Source organism: Macrobrachium nipponense, chromosome 6, assembly GCF_015104395.2.
Source record: "Macrobrachium nipponense isolate FS-2020 chromosome 6, ASM1510439v2, whole genome shotgun sequence".
Classification (NCBI taxonomy): Eukaryota; Metazoa; Arthropoda; class Malacostraca; order Decapoda; family Palaemonidae; genus Macrobrachium; species Macrobrachium nipponense.
In genome coordinates this window covers 120,586,991-120,609,817 of record NC_061108.1, presented here as the reverse complement: position 1 = coordinate 120,609,817, position 22,827 = coordinate 120,586,991, and the positions used below count along the sequence as shown (strand labels likewise).

The 22,827-nt window shown below is 37.9% G+C and overlaps 1 protein-coding gene across 8 annotated transcripts in view; it reads right to left on the bottom strand.

Annotated features, from left to right (window-relative positions):
* LOC135216072 (mucin-19-like) overlaps window positions 1-22,827 on the bottom strand; it is a 191,499-nt gene that overhangs the window by 6,793 nt on the left and 161,879 nt on the right. For 3 of the 8 annotated variants that reach the window (XM_064251066.1, XM_064251067.1, XM_064251068.1), the window contains one exon: window positions 12,096-13,487. In XM_064251066.1, the coding sequence (XP_064107136.1) occupies window positions 12,096-13,487 (1,392 nt within the window). Of the gene's footprint in view, window positions 1-6,474; window positions 6,660-11,241; window positions 11,319-12,082; window positions 13,488-22,827 lie in introns of those variants that run through there. The other 5 variants (XM_064251072.1, XM_064251070.1, XR_010314798.1 and 2 more) reach the window with 4 other exon arrangements.

Sequence of the window (22,827 nt, the reverse complement as noted above, 5' to 3'; positions counted from 1 at the left end):
CTTGTGGGCATAATAAGTTTTTCGAATATTTAACTTTCTAATACAAACAGATTGCACTCCAGTATACAAAACTTGTGTTAAAGCTATGAACTTTGTTTCTACAAATACTCTGAGAATCTTTTAAAAGTCAAGATATGTTAAGTAACAACCTCTGAAATGAATACTTACTGATGCTGTGAGAACATATTTTTTCTTATCAATAGGACGTTTTTAAGTTAGAAAAAGACATGAGATACAAATGTGCATTTTTGCCTCATTCAGTTTTGTTGGATACTGCATGGCATGAATGTCAAAAGAAGTAATAATATTAATAATAAAATTAAGCATGGGTGAGAAATTTAGTAAATCATTTTACTGCAGAATAGCAGTGGCAATACAGAGGAAATGGCAGTGTCCTGACGAGCCGAAATTGTTTATTTCTATCTGTTCCATCTACTTAAGTGTACCTCTTTTTTTATTATTTTTAATAACTTACCTGTGCCCACAATTTGAAAATAAAAAGAAAGGGAGAAAGAAAAAATGTCCATCATACGAGATCAACTCTTCAGTTTTTCCGGGAAACTTCATTAAACCACATCTGGAACATTGCATATAGGTCCTTCAACTTTCTTCCAAGACGACCTGACCCAGAAGAGGTCAGGCGATGAAACGTGTCAATGACCCAGGTGACACTAAAGAAATACCCAGTGATACTCATCATAAATCATCCCTTAATGACGAGGAATTTTCTTTGAAAGGACAAATATGCAGTGCTAAAACTGCTGACAGTTTTAGTCAAGTCCTTTCAACAGTTTTGCCTCTCATGCACTCTCTCGGACCTTCACTGCCATTCGTGTGATATTTAATGTGTGTTTTATCTTCCCATTTAGCTAACTGTCGTTGTGTCTCCCTATCAACATTTCAAGACCCTATCTACCCTTTTTTTTCAGTAGTCACTACCTCAATTTAACTCGTCTAGAATGTACCATGCTGTGCGTCTTCAGTAGTGAATAAGTGTAATGGAACATAGACGTGATTTCTGTACAGATCTAGCGTTGCTGAAAAGAAAACTAACTAGCGGACTAAATTCTTTCATTCGTATCTAAATACCACTAGATCCTATAAAACTGTGTGATTTTCTTGCTATTGCAACTTAAAACCAGAAACGGAACCCTGGAGAATTCTAGGTAGACCCTAATAAAGAAGGATTTTAATGCATTAATTTCTGTGCCAACTTCGTCACAAGAGAAGAAAAACAACGGGTAGATCTGTGTGATCTTTCGCGGTTTAGTCTCATATCGTCGGGACAATTAATGCCGAAACTTGCAACTTTCTCGTATACACCTAAAACTCTTATCTATCTAACGGAAGATAAATAAACAGAACAAGGCACAATAAAGGCTGCTGATCACAGACATTTTGGTTTTCAAATAATGATAGTTCTGGATCAACGAGAATGAACTTGGCGGAGAATGAACTTAAATGAATAATTCCGTTTTTCTTACTGAAGTTAAATTATCCGTAATACACATTATGAGTTATGTGTTGTTGAGATAATTCACTTAAGTCCTCAGATAGATTGCTTCTCTTTCCCTGTGACCTAAAATTTCATAATTATTGCATAAACTGATTATTAAACTGACTTAGTTTCCCTGCCTGTTCAAGATTTCTTCTAAGCTGTCAATATTGGAAGTATCTTCATCCTTACATTTATCTCTGATGTTTCTACTGGCTGACAAAAATCAACAAAATTCAACCTTTAAAAATTCGAGGACTTCTAGATTAAAGGAACATGTTCCGAGCACGTCGTCCTACTAGGTCAACAATTCACCAGTGCTAAATCTAATAGTTTCTCTAGTCTTGGTAAACTTTCCTCGATAAATTCCACCCAAATAGACTACACTCTTGCTATTTATTTGGGAAATAATAGTACATTTTACCAAGACGGTATTGAATAAATTCCCATCATTTATAGGAGTCTTCAACTGATCTTGTAACGGATACTGAGATCACAGGAATTCTGGGGAGTCTATCACAAATGAAGTCTATAACTTTGTTTTTAACCCTAGATCACTAGTGTCGTCCGGAATCCCGTCAAAAGGCCTATTTGGGGTCCCTGAAAAAAGGATGCTAGGCCTATAAGACTGGGGGCCCCTGACATCTTAGTTTAGGTTGTGGTCTTGCCCTGTGAGGTGCTTTCGTGATACTCCTATTCTATTTTCCAATACTTTCTGTAGTTTTAAAATCCTATGTGGAGTAACTTTTGTAATATTCGTCTTCCTGTTTACTTAAGGCAGCCGATTCTCTTAACAACACTTCCCAATCCGTTCATTCTTCTGCCTCCCACCAAGTATCCCATTCCTTCTTGTTTCCACAACGCTTGGTCTACATAAGGACATTATTAGGTTTCTGCCCCATAGGTTTCTGCGAGGTTTTCACCTATCAGAAGATTAATCTTAGGGCACAAGTTTTCTCTTTGAGTGTAGGGATGATTTTGGTACATATCGTCTTTCTTAAGTTGGGCAAGTTAATGACACTCAACGTCTTACAGAAAATCGCGAATTCGTCATCATCTACAGACTGTTTCTTTATTTTGGTCCTAAGTCTTAGTATTGAGCCTAAAATGATGTCACCATCAGTATACAACAAAAAATCGTTTTTCTTCTGGAAGCGAGTTGGAATTCGAGGTTTGCCCGTCTCTTTCCCATCTGGATTTTACACTGTAAGCCCTTATTCCCTCAAGGAACCATACGCCCTCTAAAAGTCCTGCTTTTTCCTGTTTGGTAAACTTTTTTTTTTTTTTTTTTTGTTTTAAGAGGCGTGACGTAACTTCCACTGGAGGTCAAAACAACTTAGTTCTCCCAAGGCTCGCTTTCCTCCATATTTTCACTCTCCTTCTCCCAAAACTCCTTTATCCTCTCTATCCTTCAAATCCTCCATATCTTCACTCTCCTTCTCCCAAAACCCCTTTATCCTTCAAAATATCTTCATTTTCTTCCTAATCTTTCAGTTTCAAAGTATCCTTCCTTCTCTCCCTTATCCTCCACTCTCCCCAAGAAACAAAATTTTCTTTCTTTGCGTTTCACCTCCCGTCTTCACAAGCACCTTTCTCTCTCCCCTCCTTCCCCCACCCCCCACACCCACTCCCCTTCCTCCCATCTCCTCAAAAAAGGCCTCACATTCCGGCTCCCTGTTTCCCAAGGCTTTGAAAACGTTTTCCAGAGTCGTCCTTGAAAGGAAAAAATAAAGAGAAAGTTATTTCCGTCCTCGTCTGCGGCACTCCGAAATGTCCCTTTACAAAACTGTCGTTGGGTTAAAACTCGTCCTCACTCTCGGTAGCGGCGACTGGAGTTGAAGGGATTTCATGCAGACGGAAAAATATGAATTTATGAACGGGTTGAGCTCAGTGGTGGACCTAGAAACCTTTCATTGGGGAGGGGCGTTGGGTTTTTTTGAGTTGTTGTGGGTGGGGGGGCGGGGCTACTTAGGAATGAATATATTTATATATATATATATATATATATATATATATATGATATATATATATATATATATATACTCTTAGTTGTTGTTGTACAGGGATTGTTGTTGTTAGAATAATCATTAACTAAACCAATTTTTGCCACTAATTATGATTTATTGAAAGAAAACAGTGTTCTATTATACATATCCATGAGGGGGGCCGGTGCCCTGACCAGGTGGCAACCCCCCTTTAAATCCGCCACTGGTTGAGGTGAAGAATTTGAACTCGTGTGATATGCAATCCGTTACCAGAGTGTTCTCGAAGACTCCCTTAATAACTCGAGTTTGTGTCATAAAATCACCTGGTGAATATTTTCTCTTTTTCATAAATTCCTTTCTAATAAAAAAATAAAAAAATATCTACGAAACTAAAATTTTCGAAATAGAGTAGAAGTTGCCGAGGACGGTCAGATTTCAACAGAGGGGGAAAAAAAAAAGGAGGAGTCTCTGACGTCAAACTGACGTCATCATCCCATTTGGCTTTGGTGGGCGGAGTGGCTGACGTCATCAGTCCTCCTCCACCGCCGGCACAATGGGACTTCTATTTTTCTTTTAAAAGTTTAACCGGTAAATAAACATTTAGTTTTACGACACCAACTGTACACTGACTAACAGAAGTATATTGCAAGCTAAAGTTCCTTAATATTAAATTAATGACATGAAGTTTAGCCCATCCACCGAGATGAAAATACAGTTAAAAAATATATACATGATTTTAACCAAATATCTATTCATAAGTTATATCAAACAGAGTACTTTTACACTACCGAGGTAACCAAAACGGCACAGGAGACACACCATACTACTTCCGACGCCACCTACTAAACAGAAATGAGAGAATACAGTGGTGAGGAAATATAAATGACAGCTGGTAACGTTCTCTATAGACGAAATCGTCCCGCGGACCTTTGCTATGAAAAATACAATCCAACCAAGGTCACTGTGATGGACCTCATCCAGATGACAGCTAATCGTGCAACCCAAGAAGGCGATGATGTCGCACGAGCGCGCTTTCTGGCACCTCAACAACATCTCGTCGTCGAACTCTGCACTAGGCTGCCAATATCGGCGGCGAAATTGACGAGGCGCTTGTAAATAAGTCTAGTGGTCATGCGAGACACCGCCAAAACGAACATGCACGAGTTCAATTCTGCCTCCAAAAAATTGGTTTCGTACTCGTGTGACGCTGCTCACGACGTCAATTTTGCCTTCAATATTGGCCGAGTGGTCTTGTGATTAAGTCTTGAAACAGTGTGAACGCCTTTATTTCGGTCACCATTAGAGGGAAACATCGGGTCTAACTTTAGTACAAAGTTCGGCGAGAAGATACCAGAGGGCAGGCTTGTGCCACACAGTAGCCTTCTGGCTATCGCGATACTTGAACGTATCGACAGAATGAAAGCAAAGTTTGTAGAGTCAGTACTTCAAAATACTTCGGAATACTTCATAGACCACGTGCCAGACCTAATGCAATAACAGAATAATGATTCAAGTCTTCTATCATGGAGAAAATATGATCATTCTGAAAAGATAAAAACGGTGGGGAGAAGCCGCACCATCGTTCAGAAGGGATGCATATGGTAGGCCTATCTTCTGTAAGGGTTGCGTTCATCAGTCTATCTAAAGTCATTCATATATATATATGTATATATATATATACATATATATATATATATATATATTATATATCATATATATATATATATATGTATGGTATGATAAATGGTATCAACCACTCATTCATTCATCCATAACTAATATAAAACTGATGGCAGATAGTATATGTCTAAAGTGGGTCCTTTTAAAGAAAAAAAAATTCAATAAAAAGAGGTGGAATAAAAGTGTGGACTAACTATAGAATGTGGGAAAATTGAGGCAATTTATATATTTTTCCAGGGTGAGTCGGAAAGCTATAAGCGAATCACTTCACGTGACTTTGCAAGCAAAACCAAAGGGGACGCGGTGCTCAGGAGAGAGAAAACTCACTCTCTCTCTCTCTCTCTCTCTCTCTCTCTTAAAAGTTAGGTTGGATCAACTACTTTCTATTTATCTTTTGTTTTCTTTAGGATTTATTAACATTTATTATTAGCTCGTTTTGTTGGGTTATATCATTTATACTGCTAATTACTTGCTGCGTTTGTTGTGTTACACTGTAAAATACAATCTAAGCCATGCCGGTCAAGTCATTTATAATTCTAGTACTTCACAAAGTAGTAAATGCTACTATAATTACACTACATGGATAAGTGAATTATATTAGAATAACTGAAAATAATATCCGATTTAGCCTCAAAATTGACTACATTTTCCAACATTTTACAATATTTTTAGGCCTAACGGTTTTTTAAAATCAAGGTTTAATTAAAACACGAATTTTATCTCACACAATATCTCATCACGTTACTCGCTTTTTGAATACTACAGAAAGAGAGAGAGAGAGAGAGAGAGAGAGAGAGAGACTCACTCATGAAATACAAGCAGCACCGAGTGCATCCTTTATCGACGCTTGCAAGGGAAGTCACGTGACTCTTCATTTGCCGTTCGGCCAAGAGTCCTAGATGGTGCATAGCTAAAGGGGATGCAGCGGGATACCAGCATCGGTTAGAAAAAAAAAAAAAAAAAAAAAAAAGAAAGCATCAGCAACAGCGGCATGACGCGGCATCACCATCAATCATCATCAAATATGGTGATCACCTTCGTCACCATCACACGCACGAGCAGTTATAGTAGAAGCATCTATAGCAGCAGCAGCAGTAGCAGCAGCGGTAGTAGTAGTAGTAGTAGTTGTAGTAGTAGTAGTAGTAGTAGTAGTAGCAGCGTCAGCGGGAGCAGAAAAGTGCAAACGGATTAAAATTGACTGAAAGCGGACGAGCGAGCGATTCAGCAGTACCTGGAGAGAGGGAAGGGGTAGTCTTTTTTTTCTCTATTATCCTGTTGCCATGGGGGGTAGTAGTAGTAGTAGTAGTAGTAGTAGTAGTAGTAGTAGTAGTAGTAGTAGTATGGGGGAGGATGCCGCCTTTGCCCATCTTTCTCTCGCTTTCTCTCTCTTATTATCTCTCTTTCTCTCTTTCTCTCTTTCTCTAATCTAGTGCTTGGTCATGGAACAACACAAGAGGTAATGTCGTTTGGTCCTGGATACTAGGCTACCTGTGCTTGGCCTGGAAAAGGTCACAGGTCGAGAGGGTCACCCGGGTTAGGGAGATTGACTTAGTCTATCCATGCAGCCCTCAATCAATTCAAGAAATCAAAACAGGTAAACAAAGAAACAGACTCAAATCAACAGTAAACAAATAAACAAAAAAAAAAAATCAATGTAAAGTTTGGAGTATCATTCTTTATCTCTCATTTCATAAGACTGATCTAAATAGGCGAGAGGCGGTTGCTTCCCTGGAAGCTTGCTTGCTTCCAGAATTCCAGCTGATGGGACCCTTCTCAGTTGCTACCATGTTACGCATCAATTGCACCGGTTGCCTGGGCAGCATACATAGCGGAGTTAACTGATAATTTTCTTATGGATCTATAGCTTAATAAAAACCAAAATTAAAATCTATCTAACCCAGTCATTCTGAAATCCAGAGCACTGGTATATTACAGTTATCATTAATATATAAGGTTAGTTTTAATTCTGATTTTTACCTTGAACATCCTTAGTAAATGGTTAGTTTACTGCACGAAGAACTATATGTATGTATAGTGTATATGTGTGTGTGTACATACACATAAATATGCATATATATACAGGCAGTCCCCAGGTTACGTCAGGTTCGAGTTACGCCATTCTGGACTTACAGCACTTGCCTCATGATGCTGTTAACCACAATTCTTCAGTGCTGTAAGTGGATTTATGGTCCCGTTACCTGCTTGACGGCACTGTAACCCAGACTTACAGCACTGTAAGTGCTATTTATTCCCATTATAGTTATGATGATTTGGGTTAAGGCGATTTTCGGCTTACAGCACCCTGCCGGGAATGGAACCCCGTCGTAACCTGGGGACTGCCTGTACATATATATATATATATATATATATATATATATATATATATATATATATATATATATATACATATATATATGATACTCTATATATATACTTTGACGTATAATCTAACGACCCACTAAACCATGAAGAACATTAAATGAATCAGGCTTTCTTTCATTCATTCTTCCAAGGAGAAGATCTCCATTTGTCATCAGATGTCTTCATATTTTCTGGACGCTTTTCGTGGTATCTATTAAAATCGTGTGATTCAGGCTTTCCTTTCCTGACCAGTTAAAATACATTCAGATATCTAGCACTCATAACAACAGTTTTTATTTTTTCTTACCCTTTAACGGAAAACGTTTCCCAACTTTTCTGTCTATCAAAAATAGCACGTTCATTTACTAATTGTTTTTCTGTTAATTATTTTAAAAATTTCGATTATTTTACTAATTTTACAAAAAAAAATCGTAATGCGATTTTCTTCCAAGTTAACTACACTATACTACATTCTTTTTATCAAAACCAATTCACGTTTTCTCGATACAAAGATGGTGGCTCTAGTTTTTTTTTTTTTTTTTACTTATTTATTATCAGGTCACAGAAATTTAAACTGAGAAATTTAACTTCCATTAACGACTAGAAATAATTTTTATTTTCTTAAGATTTTCAGAAACAGACTACTATCTTTTCTGTTTTCAATGGGAACATAGTTTACTCGTTCAGAGAGGTTCAAAATTCGACTAAATAAAAACCTAAACAATTAAATTCTATCTATCACAATCTCGCCCATTAATTCATAGCATTCAACTCTAACTTCACTGGAGTAAACACGTACTAATTGTCAACAGTCTCACTTTCACTACAGTCGTAAGTAGCCATTCGCTCTTTTCGTAATTCAAGTCCACTCACCTGACTTTGTTTACATCCGTAATTTCACTGTGATTCAATTATCTGCATCAAGTTCCTTACCTACATTAACAAAAGCCCTGTTTTCTGTCGCCATGCAACCAACACTCCAAATGCATGCCATTCAGATATTTCAAGTCTTAATCATGACAACTGCAATGCATTCGTTGCTTCCAGAAATCCCAGTTTTCATGCTAGTCAGGAGCCTAAGTACTGATACAAATCACTTGAAATACGGTCTTAGGCTAACTCTTAGCATTCATAACATCATGCTAATTATTTGCAAAGCATTCGTATAAGTTAATCCGATACTTGTGCTTAGATTTCAAAATTGTATGTTCCAGCTGAGCATTCTTATGTCTATCATATCCACTTTTGCAGAGTACATTTTGTTACTTTACACCAACACTTGACTACTTACTTACACTTTGGCCTAGCACAAACCTGGAATTTACACCAACACCTGTTACTTGCAAAGTACCACATATCATGAAGTCCAAAAATTTATCCTAGTACATCATGTACTTACACTTTGGCAAACAGTCATGAAATTTAGGCCAATACCTCAGTTGCATTCAATTTTACCTTGCATACTCCAGCAGCTTATGCTAGTACTTCAGCCACTTTCATTTTTGTCTAGCACAGTCTAATCATTTTTATACCAGTACTCTAATGTGCACACTTAGCTTAGCCTAGTCAAGCAATTCAAAGCTATACCTCTGTTATGCTTAAGTCTAGTGCAACCCAACGATTTATACCAGTAATTCCCTATGCTTTAGCATCTCAAAGAATGGTCCTTTCGTTAATACTTCTGCTATTTTACCTATTTACACTATAGCTACTACAGAACAACAATTTCAAGTCTGTTTATAATATGATCTAGTTTCATTTGAGCCTAGGACATCGCAGCAGTTTACTCCAACTTCTCAAATACTGTGACTAAGCACCTCCTTTTCAGCTTGAAGCATTTCAACGTTATTTATACCATTTTCCCAATCTGCACTTTCCCCTAAAGCATTCTATTATTTTGATCTCTACAAATTACACTACAGGCAGCCTGTCACATTTCAGCAATTTTAGCCTAACAAGTTTGCATTACATCTACACCTGTGCTTATTCATACTACTATCAAGCTGAACTACACAGGATATGACAGTGCATATTCCGTTTCCATTACCAAACAGTTCATAACTTGCTTTAACTTTCAACCCTACAATTTCATACGTTTTATTTCACAAATACTATTGAAAGCCAACTGTTCATGTTAGCAGACTTAATATAATCCTATTATTTTTTTTGTAGTCTTGTTAAAAAACTTGACTGAACTTGGACAACTTTCACAGGAGAGAATAATTAATAATTTCCTCCGTCGTAAATATTTCATCTATTTTAAAAGTGCAATAATTTTTATCAGTCGTTACTTTTTAGTACAAATCAGTTATTTATACTTATAATTTTACTCGATTTACTGCTCTTCAGTTCGTAAAGTCAGCATTTCAAGTAAATTCCTGAAATCTAACCAGTTCATACAAATATACTCACTCATTTCACTCAAATCTCATGCTGCTAGATACGCATGCCAACAGCTTCAATATTTTATTTGTATTTTGCTGCCTTATGGCTGTTACATCTTTGCCGGTATTTTCTTGCATGATACAAGCTTATCAAAATCTTCAAGTTAATTGTTTGTTTTTAAATGTTCTACTTCACCACTTCATTCTCTCATAGTTTAGCACCAGATACTCTACAATCAACTTATCAACAATGATCGTTTAAACTAATTCCTTTACAGTTCACCTGTTTATCAAAGTCAGTTCTTTAAGCCTACTTTTTAGGCAGTACAGCTTCTCATAACACTACTTTCAGTCCAATTCTATGCATATCACAAGATTCAACATAAGCCTATTCCACTCAAAATAAATCACTGGATCTGTTTCACCTCTACATAATTAAGAATATTTTTCATCTATTTCATGGCAGTATTTTTCTCTACGACGAACTACATGCACTAGAAAGCTAAGTCTGTATTTTAGCCAAGACTTGTATACCAGGCCTTCATAATTACCCTATTCAAATACTTAACATGGCAACAGTACAACTTACTCTAATAATCCAAACCACACATGCCTGCAAAGCCTGCAAAGCTACTTTGTGATAATTTCCAGGTCCACAATCTACATATTTCACCTGTTCCCAGATCCTTATCCTACAATTCTGAAAGCCAAAATTTTACAAAATATTTCTCTTCACTACTTCAACGATCAGGATTAACCTCATCTTCATCCTTCTAACTGGAAGCCTAGTGTGATCTACTTACTTGCAAGTTCAACTATACTCTGTTTTTTTCCATCTGTCCACCCGCCTGTGGTGTTTGCGTATGGTAACACTGCATCCCGGGCTTTAGATATTTACGCTATGTGTAAGTTTTAGGTAGATAAAAGGATATCTGGGTGTACATTTGCAACTGAAAAGTGTTTTAATAATTTACCGGATGCGAATTACACCGTTAATATTCGAAATAGAATATTATTATAATTGTTGAATGTAAGCTGAATGTAACTATCTAAAGCCCGGGACGCAGTGTTACCATACGCGAACACCACAGGCGGGTGGACAGATGGAAAAAAACAGAGTATAGTGTATATTGCTGCAGCTTGCAATGATGCATGAAAATAGTAACAAGAAGACTCGTTTTTGGGTCTATCAGCTATGCAAAGAGATATCAAGACCGGCCTCTCGCCCACAAATACAATTTTGTTATCTGTCTTCAACAACTAATTTCTACAGGTTAAGTAAACTAATTGGTTTACGCAAATACAACTGTTAATAGCAACAATATTTTTCTTTTACCTAAGAAATCATGTTGGTTGCATCGTGAGGGTTATAAGATGTTTTGACTTAAATACTTCCTCTAGAGTCACATCTTCCTAGAAAATGAAATTGATGAGGGTCAAAATTCGGGATTGTTTTGGAGAGGAGAAAGAGAGATCCTTCATACATAAGAGAAGGGTCCTAAGGAGTCTAATTATATACGCTCTGGCACATAGTGATATATATATATATATATATATATATATATATATATGAGTCTAAGACTTACTCATTTCAGTGTACTGAATGCCACGGCACTTGAGAAATTAACTGTGAATAGAAAATTGTTAATGTATGTAGTATGTACATATCACTGTCTATGTGTGGTACAAATATGGCAAGATTATTTACATATTCTCTATCTTTTGAAATGGAAGAACCTTGAATGTTTTAATATCTAGTAAGAATTTAGTGATTGACAATTAACTACAATTTATCTAGGTGCCCTGAGAATTGACCTTATCTTTAGCATTGGGAAGTTTATCTTTAACTGCTGACCTTTCAGTCCAAAGATCCCGATTTTACCTACTTCAGAAATGAATCCTACTGGTGAACCTAAGCTATAATCTTATGTAGGGGATTGGGGTCGGGGAGGTGGGGAGTCTCTTTTTTTTTTCATCATTATTATTCTTATTATTTCTGGATGGGGTGAAAGGTTACACAAAGGTTGCTTGAGCATGACCCCACTCTAGCATCACTTTCCACTTCCTGCGATGATAAAATGGGTCATATCTCTGGTGGTATTCTGGAGGAAGGTCAGGTCACAGGGATCAGGGTTCAGACACAATAAGCGGAAGCAAACTATCACCATGAAACTTACTCAGCACTCTCACCTTCATCCCTCCCAAGGAAGAAGGACGCGGAAGAACCTTCTGATGGAGGGCGATGGTCAAGATGATGGTAATGGCGCTCTTGCTGAAGGGACCCTCCAACAATACCTCCTCCTCCTCCCCCTCCCCCTCCTCCTCCTCCTCCTCCTCCTCCCACAGTGTGGTGGCGATGCTGAGGCTGAGGCAATGGGGGTTGTTGAAGGTAGCTACTATCACCACTGCTAGAACTATAACTGAAAGATTTTCTGTATCCATCATTCTTGAAATCTGTCGGAAGGTCGTGGTTTCGGAAGTTACCATAATGGAGCACATTGACGGAGGAAGCATCGTGCCCTGCAGTACGCCCTTGAGATTGCTCAATGCTGTAGTGAGACGATCGATAAGCAGCTTCTCCCCTTTCCTCTTGCCCACTGCTAAAGCCTGGATGGCTGAAGGGCCTCGCTATTGAGTGATGACTACTACTAACAGGACTCGGAGACCTAGAGGCAGAGGGAAGGGCCAAGAGAGAATCTAAGACGTCTTCTAAGGTTGTACTATCAGTTAACTGGTCATGTGAAGAATGATCAAGAGTGTCTTCTCCCATATATTGATTTGTAAATGTTCCCTCAATATTGTCTTTCCCCATAAAATCATGATCATTACTGATGTTTTCACTTTTATCATATTTTGACTGAGTTTGTCCTTCACCATACTGAATTGGCATATAAACATCTCTCTGCTCAGTCTGAGAGTTTCTAATGGGCACATCACTAGGCCTTTGAACCCCGGTGTCCTGTGATTGGGGCTCATAGGCAAAGGCATTGCTTGGACTATTTTGATAAATTTCTATATTAGTGGCATTTTGATAAAGCATGGGTGCTGTTGTTTCAATTTCACTACTAGATTGAGAAATAGGATTCACTACATGAGATGCCGCAGAAACAGGCATAGGAGAAGGCGCTGGGTCATCTTCAAACACTGCAGGAGGTCGAACAGTTGCATATTCGTCTACTTCGCCGCTCCCTGGAGAAGCTTGCATATCATCTCGACTGCTCCCTGGTCTGCTGCTGCTGCTTCTGCTGCTGCTCCCCACACTCCCTCTGCTGCTGCAGCCACCACTGCTCCTGCTGCTAAGGACACTGTTTCTGCTGTTAAGGCTGTCAATGTTACGACTGCTAAGTCCACTGTTGACTGTATCGGCTGTGCTTTGACGGCTCCCCACTGTGCTCCTATCAACGGTGCTTTGAGCACTGTCTGATAAGCTGTGCCTGCTGCCAGCTCTGCTGCTATCTCCTAAGCTGCTGTCGACAATAACTGCTGTGCTGTCATTGGTACTAGCAGCAGTGCTGTCTCTGCTGCTCTCACCCCTGATGCTACTGCACGCACTGCTGAGGCTGTTGACTAGGCTTACCAACTCTGAAAGAGGTAAAGAACATTAAAGACTGGTATTGAAAGTTCAGAATTGGAACTGCATTCCATGTTAATACGTGAGATGCCATGCTATAGAAATAAGTGGGCTATTTTCTTGACCTCAGTGTTAGACACATGCACTGAAGCAAATATTACACACTACAGTCAAAACCCACATCATCTGAAGAAGATCACCTTTACCTTCTCAGAGAAATCATACAAAAACAATAGAATTACAAAACTATTTTTAGGTTGTTAAATGCCATAAAAAGGAGCACAAAATATAGGTTTCGTTCAAAATATAAGGAAACAGTCATGGGGAATCTGACAAAACGCCAAGAACACTAAGTGGAACAAAATACCACAGAGACAAGGAAATGGAAAAATTAACACACAGGGGAGTAATACTTTAGGTTATACGGAAATGAGAAGGTGGCTGTTAAGAGATCCAGAGGGAGGAGGAGGAGGAGGAGGAGGAGGAGGAGGAGGAGGAGGAGGAGGAGGAGGAGGAGGAGGAGGAGATGAAGAAAGTCTGATGGCGAGACAAAGATGGATGTCACCAGATCACATCACACCTGAAGATAATTAGAAATTACCCAGAGAAATTTGCAGCTGGTTAATTCTGTCGGTTGGTAAAGCTGCAAAGGAGCATTCCTAGAAGTGTCAGTAGTTGGGTTTACGATGCACACACTATTCTCTAACTACTTCAAAAAACATTGGTTAAAGAAAAAAAGATATAAAAAAAACACGGGAGTAATATTTCCTTGCCATTATTCTACTTACTGCAGTTCCTTGATCAGTGAATACTCTTTTGCTACCTGATACAAGTAGGAATGTATGAGTTCTTCCTTTCCATAACTGAATAAAAGAGCTAGATACAACAACTAACAGGAAAGTCTTACTGGTCTCAGAATATTTTCTTTCATTTTTTGAGACCCTGACAAGGTTTGAAGTGGACTTACAAAATACTGCCAAAATGTTGTACAGGAGTAGCTAACTGAAACTCAAGTGTTTTTTTAAGCTTATGGTGAATTATGTTAAATTTTCATGCCATGCGCGTTTCTATGGTCTTACACCATTGAAATATGAAAGAAATAATGAGATTCCTAATTAGTTTTATGAATCTTTAATGATTGGAGCGTTTTTCAATCAGAATATTAATTTATTTATCCAGATTTAAAAGTGACTAAGCAATGGACTAGTATAATTCTATATTAGTGAAGTGAATCACAAAGAAACAAGCTTATGTACAAAAGAGTATTAATAATTATATTTTCTTTTGGGAAATATGCAGAAGTCAAATTTGCCATTAGTCATTGGAGAGAGAAAACCTCCATCATGCTGACGATTTTTTTTTTCTTTTTTTATCAAACCACAATTCTGCTGTACACTCTTGTACAATAAAAGGCCACCCAACCTTTCTTGTCTGAAGGGAAATTAACTAAGGAACAAACAGTATCGTTTGTGAATGTGTGCGAGTGTAAAAAGTCTGCAAGACACTCCGTGTCAGTAGTAAGACCCGTATGAAGATGGTGTTCTTTGGATCGTGTCAATATACATTTGAGATGCGAGAATCCTTTGAAGCTCGACTCGCATGATATACATTAATCACATTTCTTTGTTAGGAAAGAAGTTATGCGTAAGAATAAGACTTTTGGACAACGAATCTGCAGACACACACACGTATACCATAGTGTACAAGAAAGAGAACATTATACCCCGTCGATACTCTATCAAATAAGACTGCATTTGTAAGTATAAGGTAGAGTGTAGTATGGGTTCCTGATAACTTCAAGATCTCACAATTGTTGGAACATGACGACAGCCCATTAATAATAATAATAATAATAATAATAATAATAATAATAATAATAATAATAATAATAATAATAATAATAATAATCCTTCATTTCTTTCCATCATTGCTGAGTTTTTGCTATTTAACCCATAGCTGGACCCTACCCCATCAGGGATAGGTACTCATTTACAGCTGAGTAGACTGTTCGTACCCTCCTGGATTTAGCTGAGTAGACTGAGGAAATTATGGTAAAGATCCTTTCCCAAGGAATCAACGCCGAGGAGAGCGGTCACCCATCCAACGACTGACCAGAGCCAGTGTTGCTTAACTTGACTTAAGTCTATTGACGACCTAACCCACTCCTCCACGGCGCCACCAACAGAAAGGCTGCAGAAGGAAGTGTAGGGGCACAAAAGACCAGCTCCTGATAGACAAAATGGTAATGAAGAACAGTAGGAGAAGGAAAACCAACCTAAGCATGGCATGGATAGACTATAAGAAAGCCTTCGACATGATACCACACACATGGCTAATAGAATGCCTGAAAATATATGGGGCAGAGGAAAATACCATCAGCTTCCTCAAAAATACAATGCGCAACTGGAATACAATACTTACAAGCTCTGGAATAAGACTAGCAGAGGTTAATATCAGGAGAGGGATCTTCCAGGGCGACTCACTGTCCCCACTACTCTTCGTAGTAGCCATGATTCCCATGACAAAAGTACTACAGAAGATGGATGCCGGGTACCAACTCAAGAAAAGAGGCAACAGAATCAACCATCTGATGTTCATGGACGACATCAAGCTGTATGGTAAGAGCATCAAGGAAATAGATACCCTAATCCAGACTGTAAGGATTGTATCTGGGGACATCAGGATGGAGTTTGGAATAGCAAAAATGCGCCTTAGTCAACATACAAAAAGGCAAAGTAACGAGAACTGAAGGGATAAAGCTACCAGATGGGAGCAACATCAAACACATAGATGAGACAGGATACAAATACCTGGGAATAATGGAAGGAGGAGATATAAAACACCAAGAGATGAAGGACACGATCAGGAAAGAATATATGCAGAGACTCAAGGCGATACTCAAGTCAAAACTCAACGCCGGAAATATGATAAAAGCCATAAACACATGGCAGTGCCAGTAATCAGATACAGCGCAGGAATAGTGGAAATGGACGAAGGCAGAACTCCGCAGCATAGATCAGAAAACCAGGAAACATATGACAATACACAAAGCACTACACCCAAGAGCAAATACGGACAGACTATACATAACACGAAAGGAAGGAGGGAGAGGACTACTAAGTATAGAGGACTGCGTCAACATCGAAAACAGAGCACTGGGGCAATATCTGAAAACCAGTGAAGACGAGTGGCTAAAGAGTGCAGGGTGAAGAAGGACTAATAAAAGCAGACGAAGACCCAGAAATATACAGAGCCAGGAGAAAGACAGAAAGAACAGAGGACTGGCACAACAAACCAATGCACGGACAATACATGAGACAGACTAAAGAACTAGCCAGCGATGACACATGGCAATGGCTACAGAGGGGAGAGCTAAAGAAGGAAACTGAAGGAATGATAATAGCGGCACAAGATCAGGCCCTAAGAACCAGATATGTTCAAAGTACGATAGACGGAAATAACATCTCTCCCATATGTAGGAAGTGCAATACGAAAAGTGAAACCATAAACCACATAGCAAGTGAATGCCCGGCACTTGCACAGAACCAGTACAAAAAGAGGCATGATTCAGTAGCAAAAGCCTCCACTGGAGCCTGTGCAAGAAACATCAGCTACCTTGCAGTAATAAGTGGTACGAGCACCAACCTGAAGGAGTGATAGAAAACGATCAGGCAAAGATCCTCTGGGACTATGGTATCAGAACGGATAGGGTGATACGTGCAAACAGACCAGACGTGACGTTGATTGACAAGGTCAAGAAGAAAGTATCACTCATTGATGTCGCAATACCATGGGACACCAGAGTTGAAGAGAAAGAGAGGGAAAATTGGATAAGTATCAAGATCTGAAAATAGAAATAAGAAGGATATGGGATATGCCAGTGGTGAAATCGTACCCATAATCATAGGAGCACTAGGCACGATCCCAAGATCCCTGAAAAGGAATCTAGAAAAACTAGAGGCTGAAGTAGCTCCAGGACTCATGCAGAAGAGTGTATCCTAGAAACGGCACACATAGTAAGAAGAGTGATGGACTCCTAAGGAGGCAGATGCAACCCGGAACCCCACACTATAAATACCACCCAGTCGAATTAGAGGACTGTGATAGAGCAAAAAAAAAAAAACAAAAAAAAAAAAAAAAAAAAAAAAAAAAAAAATAATAATAATAATAATAATACCGTAATTAAAAAGAAACCCACAAAATCACTGTGTATACCGTATTTACTTATAAGTATTTACATTTTATTATACTCAGCGCTCGAGTAAATACTTATAAGAAAACACGTTATACACAGTGTATTTGTGGGTTTCTTTTTCAATATTCAGAAGAAAACAGAAAAAAATTTTTGTTTGGTTAATAATAATAATAATAATAATAATAATAATAATAATAATAATAAAATAATAAAGAAAATGTTCATCCATATATCTATTCATTCTTGCCTGTACGCATTTAATTTCCACCATTATTAGCGTACCACCCCAGCTGGGATAATAATATGAAGGTAAACCAGACCAGAGATGGCCTCTATCACGATTGGCTCCGGCAAAGTACGCATAAAGCACTGGCTTCTCTTTAGTAAACAAAGGGCAGACACCTTGCCCAATACTTCAGGATGTTACCAAATGTTCCTGGGGTTTGAACGATTTTGTGGGAACTCCAGTAAATTATTCCAAAACTGAGTTTCTTTAAAATGACCACTGACCACCATGATCCCAGTTGCATTGGTCACTGGGATCATGCTGAGATAACATAACAAATTCTAAGCGATTTCTAAGAGTCAGGTCTACTGGATCCAATCAAAAGGTCACACGGTGGCCATCATGTCTCAAGACTGGGGGAAAAGGACTGCTGAAGATGACCAACTAATCATTCTTATCATGAGTTGCAGTAGCAGCAGCAGTAATGATCAACGTCGAAGGACATTCCCGTTCCAGAAGATGACATTAGAAAGAGATCTATTAGGATATATTTGTGTACTTGTGTTTCTTTTGTAATGTACACAGTTTTCCAGATAAAGCTACTTACAAAGTACTTCGCTCGCATTAGCTCCTGCTAATCACCTTTTGAGGATCCTTTCGATATTTTATTTTGCTTTGTTGTTAGACTTAGGAAGCACAGAATGCTGCTCAAAGAGCTTCCCGCCTAGATGATTCGCACTCAATCAACAGCCAATCAGCTGTGCCGGCTGCTACATTTTTCAAACGTTTTTATCAGTCATTCTCTACTGTCATTTGTCTACTTTCTACGACAAGTGTCTCGTGTCGCTTTCTAAACAGATGTTTCGTATGGTCCAGGAAGCAGAAATGATGAAAGAAAAATCATTTTTGGGAAGACTAATGAAATCATAACAGGCCTTTTAACTTGCTAGTTGATTGGTACATCTTGATAAAGCATGTTGAAAAAGTAAAAAATAACAGTGTGAAGAGAGAGAGAGAGAGAGAGAGAGAGAGAGAGAGAGAGAGAGAGAGAGAGAGAGAGAGCAGAATATTCCACAGTAGTGTAGTGCATGGAAAACGATTCTAACTTAGAGGACAAAGATTTTTTCGAAGTGAATATCTTTGTAGTCACTTCGTGGTCTAGTGATCATGATACTCGACTCACCAAGAACAGAACCATGGCCAATTTCCCCTGAGAAACAAAGTGACTCAGAATGCACATCTATCCACCGCCATCTTGAATTCAAGATGGCGGTAATCTATCCCAGCGTGTATCGTTTACTTTGGTAGTGAATGATGTCCTTTGTAGTCAGTTAGGCGTGATGGTTGAAGCTACGAGAAAGAAGGCATGGAGATAGTAACCTTGTCCCAAGTACACGTTTTGCTACCTTGTAGAGCATCCTAAATTCATCATTGATTTCAATCTGCTTTCTTACAAGTCGAGGTTTCAGCTTGCACATATACTCAACATTTTCAACGACGTCAATATGAAGACGGGGAGGAAATTTATAGCACAGTAATATAAGCAGTAATTTATGGATACCTACTGTTTGTTTATATATATATATATAATATATATATATATATTATATAGATATATATATATATATATATATATATATATATATATATATATATATATATATATATATATATATATATATATATTTATATATATATATATATAACATATGTATAATATAATACACACACACACACACACACACACACACACATATATATATATATATATATATATATATATATATATATATATATATATATATATGATATATATATATGTATAATATATATATATATATATATATGTATATATATATATATATACATATATATGTATATATATATATTATATATATATATATATATACACATATGGTTGAACATGTTGAATATTTGTTTATTCGTGTAAGCCGGAGACAAAAAGCCAATTAAAAAATATTCCAACTACCAAAATTCCATATGCAGTCCTTTATAAACCTTCTCTAGCCCTCGACAAAGAAGATTCAATTCATTAATGAATTCAGGATGATATATATATATATATATATATATATATATATATATATATATATATATATATATATACGTCTGTCTGTACGAGTTAGTTGTCATGTACGGTTCTCATTCATGCCTGTTAGATGGATTCGTAGGTATTCCTGTTAAGAAAAAAATTAAGACTGAAACGTAGGGTATAATGTCCTGACGAGTGTTCGTAACGCCTAACCCTCTGTGAATGACAGTGAATTCAAGGTTTCCAAAACAATGAGAAAGGTTATACTATAGAAGTTCACATCAACCGTGCATTTGATGTCTAGGCCCGTCCCTTACGACACTCCTGAATGGCTGTTCATAAGCCAATCACAGGGTTGGAAACTCTCAGTCACTCTCGAGAGCTCACATAGGCAGGATGTAGGAATACTTTTGAAAGACGTATACCTCAGGAGGGGAGACTGAGAGTTTCCAGCCCTGTGATTGGCTTATCAACAATAGCCTATCAGGAGCGTCGTAAGGGACTGGCCTAGACATCAAATGCACGGCTGATGTGAACCTACTATAGTGTAGAAGAGGAGTAGGTGGGAAATGTCAAGGGAACAAGGTTAAATTAAAACCAGAACAAGAGAGAAGACGAAATTCATTGTTTCGTGGGACACAACGCAATAACTAGGCAACAGACGAGGACAGAAACAAGGAACGGAATTTCTGTTTGCCGTTGGTGTACGAAGAAGGGAAGACACAAGGAGAAGAAGAAGAACAACAACAGTCCGTAGGGTTTGTGGAAGATCTCGAGGAGGACATGTAAATATATGTTGAAGGTTGGATGGCCTTTCCTGGACTTACCACATCCAATCGAGACGATAAATGCTTTTTACTCTCTGCGCTTGCCCCCTACATCTTCACACTCTGATATTTTTTCTTAGTGCGTGCTAGAAAAACAAAGGAAAACTGTAATTAAAAAAGACCACTCGAGGCAAGGAGCGTAAATAAAAACAAAAAAAGTCGTCAAATGAGCCAGCACTGACCGGCAGAGTCGAACAAGGCCTCGTCTAGTCAACAAATTCAGTGATCAACATCAACAAAATGTGAGTGAATAAAACGATGTACAATAAATATTGACTTGCATGCAATCAACACAACGAATAATCCATTTCATAAAAGACTCCATTGCTCTTAAGACTATAAATTCTGTGTACTGTCATGCCAGGCTATATAATGAATAGTGTCTCATGCATTAAAACTTATTCTGGTTTAATTTCAGACTGAAGATAAAAACCCTCGGTTCCTTCATCAATCAGACTGGAACAATTACATTATTCAAACATCACGTTACTCCAATAATTATTCTATTTAACTTGTGATATTTTATCAGATTTTTCTAAAGAGGAATCCTGAAAAGAAGATGCATATACCTCTGACTTAAAATTTTCCTGCTTCTTCTAACTTTTTATGTAAACAATTTTGTTGCCACTTAGGGTGAAGTATCTATCACTGGAATATTCATGAATTTAGTTAAGGAACTTTTAAATATAGCGAAAAAATGGATTACACCTTATTTTGCGAGGAGCTTATCACCAAATATAATACCAAACAATAAACAATCAGATACAGGGGGCATCAGAATAAATTTCTCACCATCTGAAAAATAAATCAAAACACCAATTAGATAATGACACATTCCGCAGAAATGAAATGGAAAATATTTTACCTGTATAGTGAAGCAATACAGCGACTCGGAATATTACCTTTCATCTGCTTCGTTGAGGAGACCTACGTAGAGTCTAGCAAGATTTTCCTTACCTGACCTCTACGATTTGGGACTGTGGGACATTTGGGTACCCTCAGGTACCCTTGGCTCCTTAAAAAGGTACTACTCGAGCATTTTAAGGATTTTAAGGTCTTCTTTTTAAGGAGCACTTAGAGCCATACATACACATATATTGGGTGTCCATAAAGTCCCAGTACCATTACAAGTATTTATTGCTCAGAATGGTATTGGGACTTTATGGACACCCTGTATAAATTCTTTGAATTATTTCGGTTTCTGGGTGCTACAGGGCATACTAGTGACATGCATTTTAGGTTAACTTTTTAAAGAAAATGTATTTCATGCAGTATTCTAATCTCTGGACATTTCAGATAATGTTGAATTTTTCATAAATATCCAGCAATCCCAAGCATGAGTTATGAGGAAATACTGACCTTAGAATGTGGGATAAAATCAGAGGTAGTGAATCAAGTTCATTGCTACTTTTCATCATTCACGCTGTTTTATTTACCAGTCAAACATTCCCCTGCAACTTCTTATTTCCCTAAATTAAATCAGTCGGGAAATCTAAGAAACAGCAATACAAAACTAGGCTTTCCAAACCGCAATGACATATTCAGCAGCAAACGAGTCACTCTCTGCTCATAAACCCGAACGCAAGCTTCTCACTTACAACATTTCCATCACACGATTTTCAGTGCCCGCGAAATCTGCCGAGAGGCCTTTTCCTTCACTTCCAGATCGCTGATGAACAGCTGCTTACAGGATAGTTTATCCTCTTCTCGGCTCCCTTATATATATATATATATAACATATATAATATCTAAGTATAATATATAAATATAATCACAATACCCTTTTCTAGGAATTGATTCATAGTGCAACTGCTTTGTTTGTTTGTATGGCGTTTTTACGTTGCGTGAAACCAGTGGTTATTCAGCGACGGGACCAACAGCTTTACGTGACTTCCGAACCACGTCGAGAGTGAACTTCCATCACCAGAAATACACATCTCTCACTCCTCAATGGAATGCCCGAGAATCGAGGTTTTCCTCCTGTTACACCTTTCAGACCTTTTACCGTCAATTTCCTTTTCAGCGTCGAATGATCTCATAGGTCCCAGTG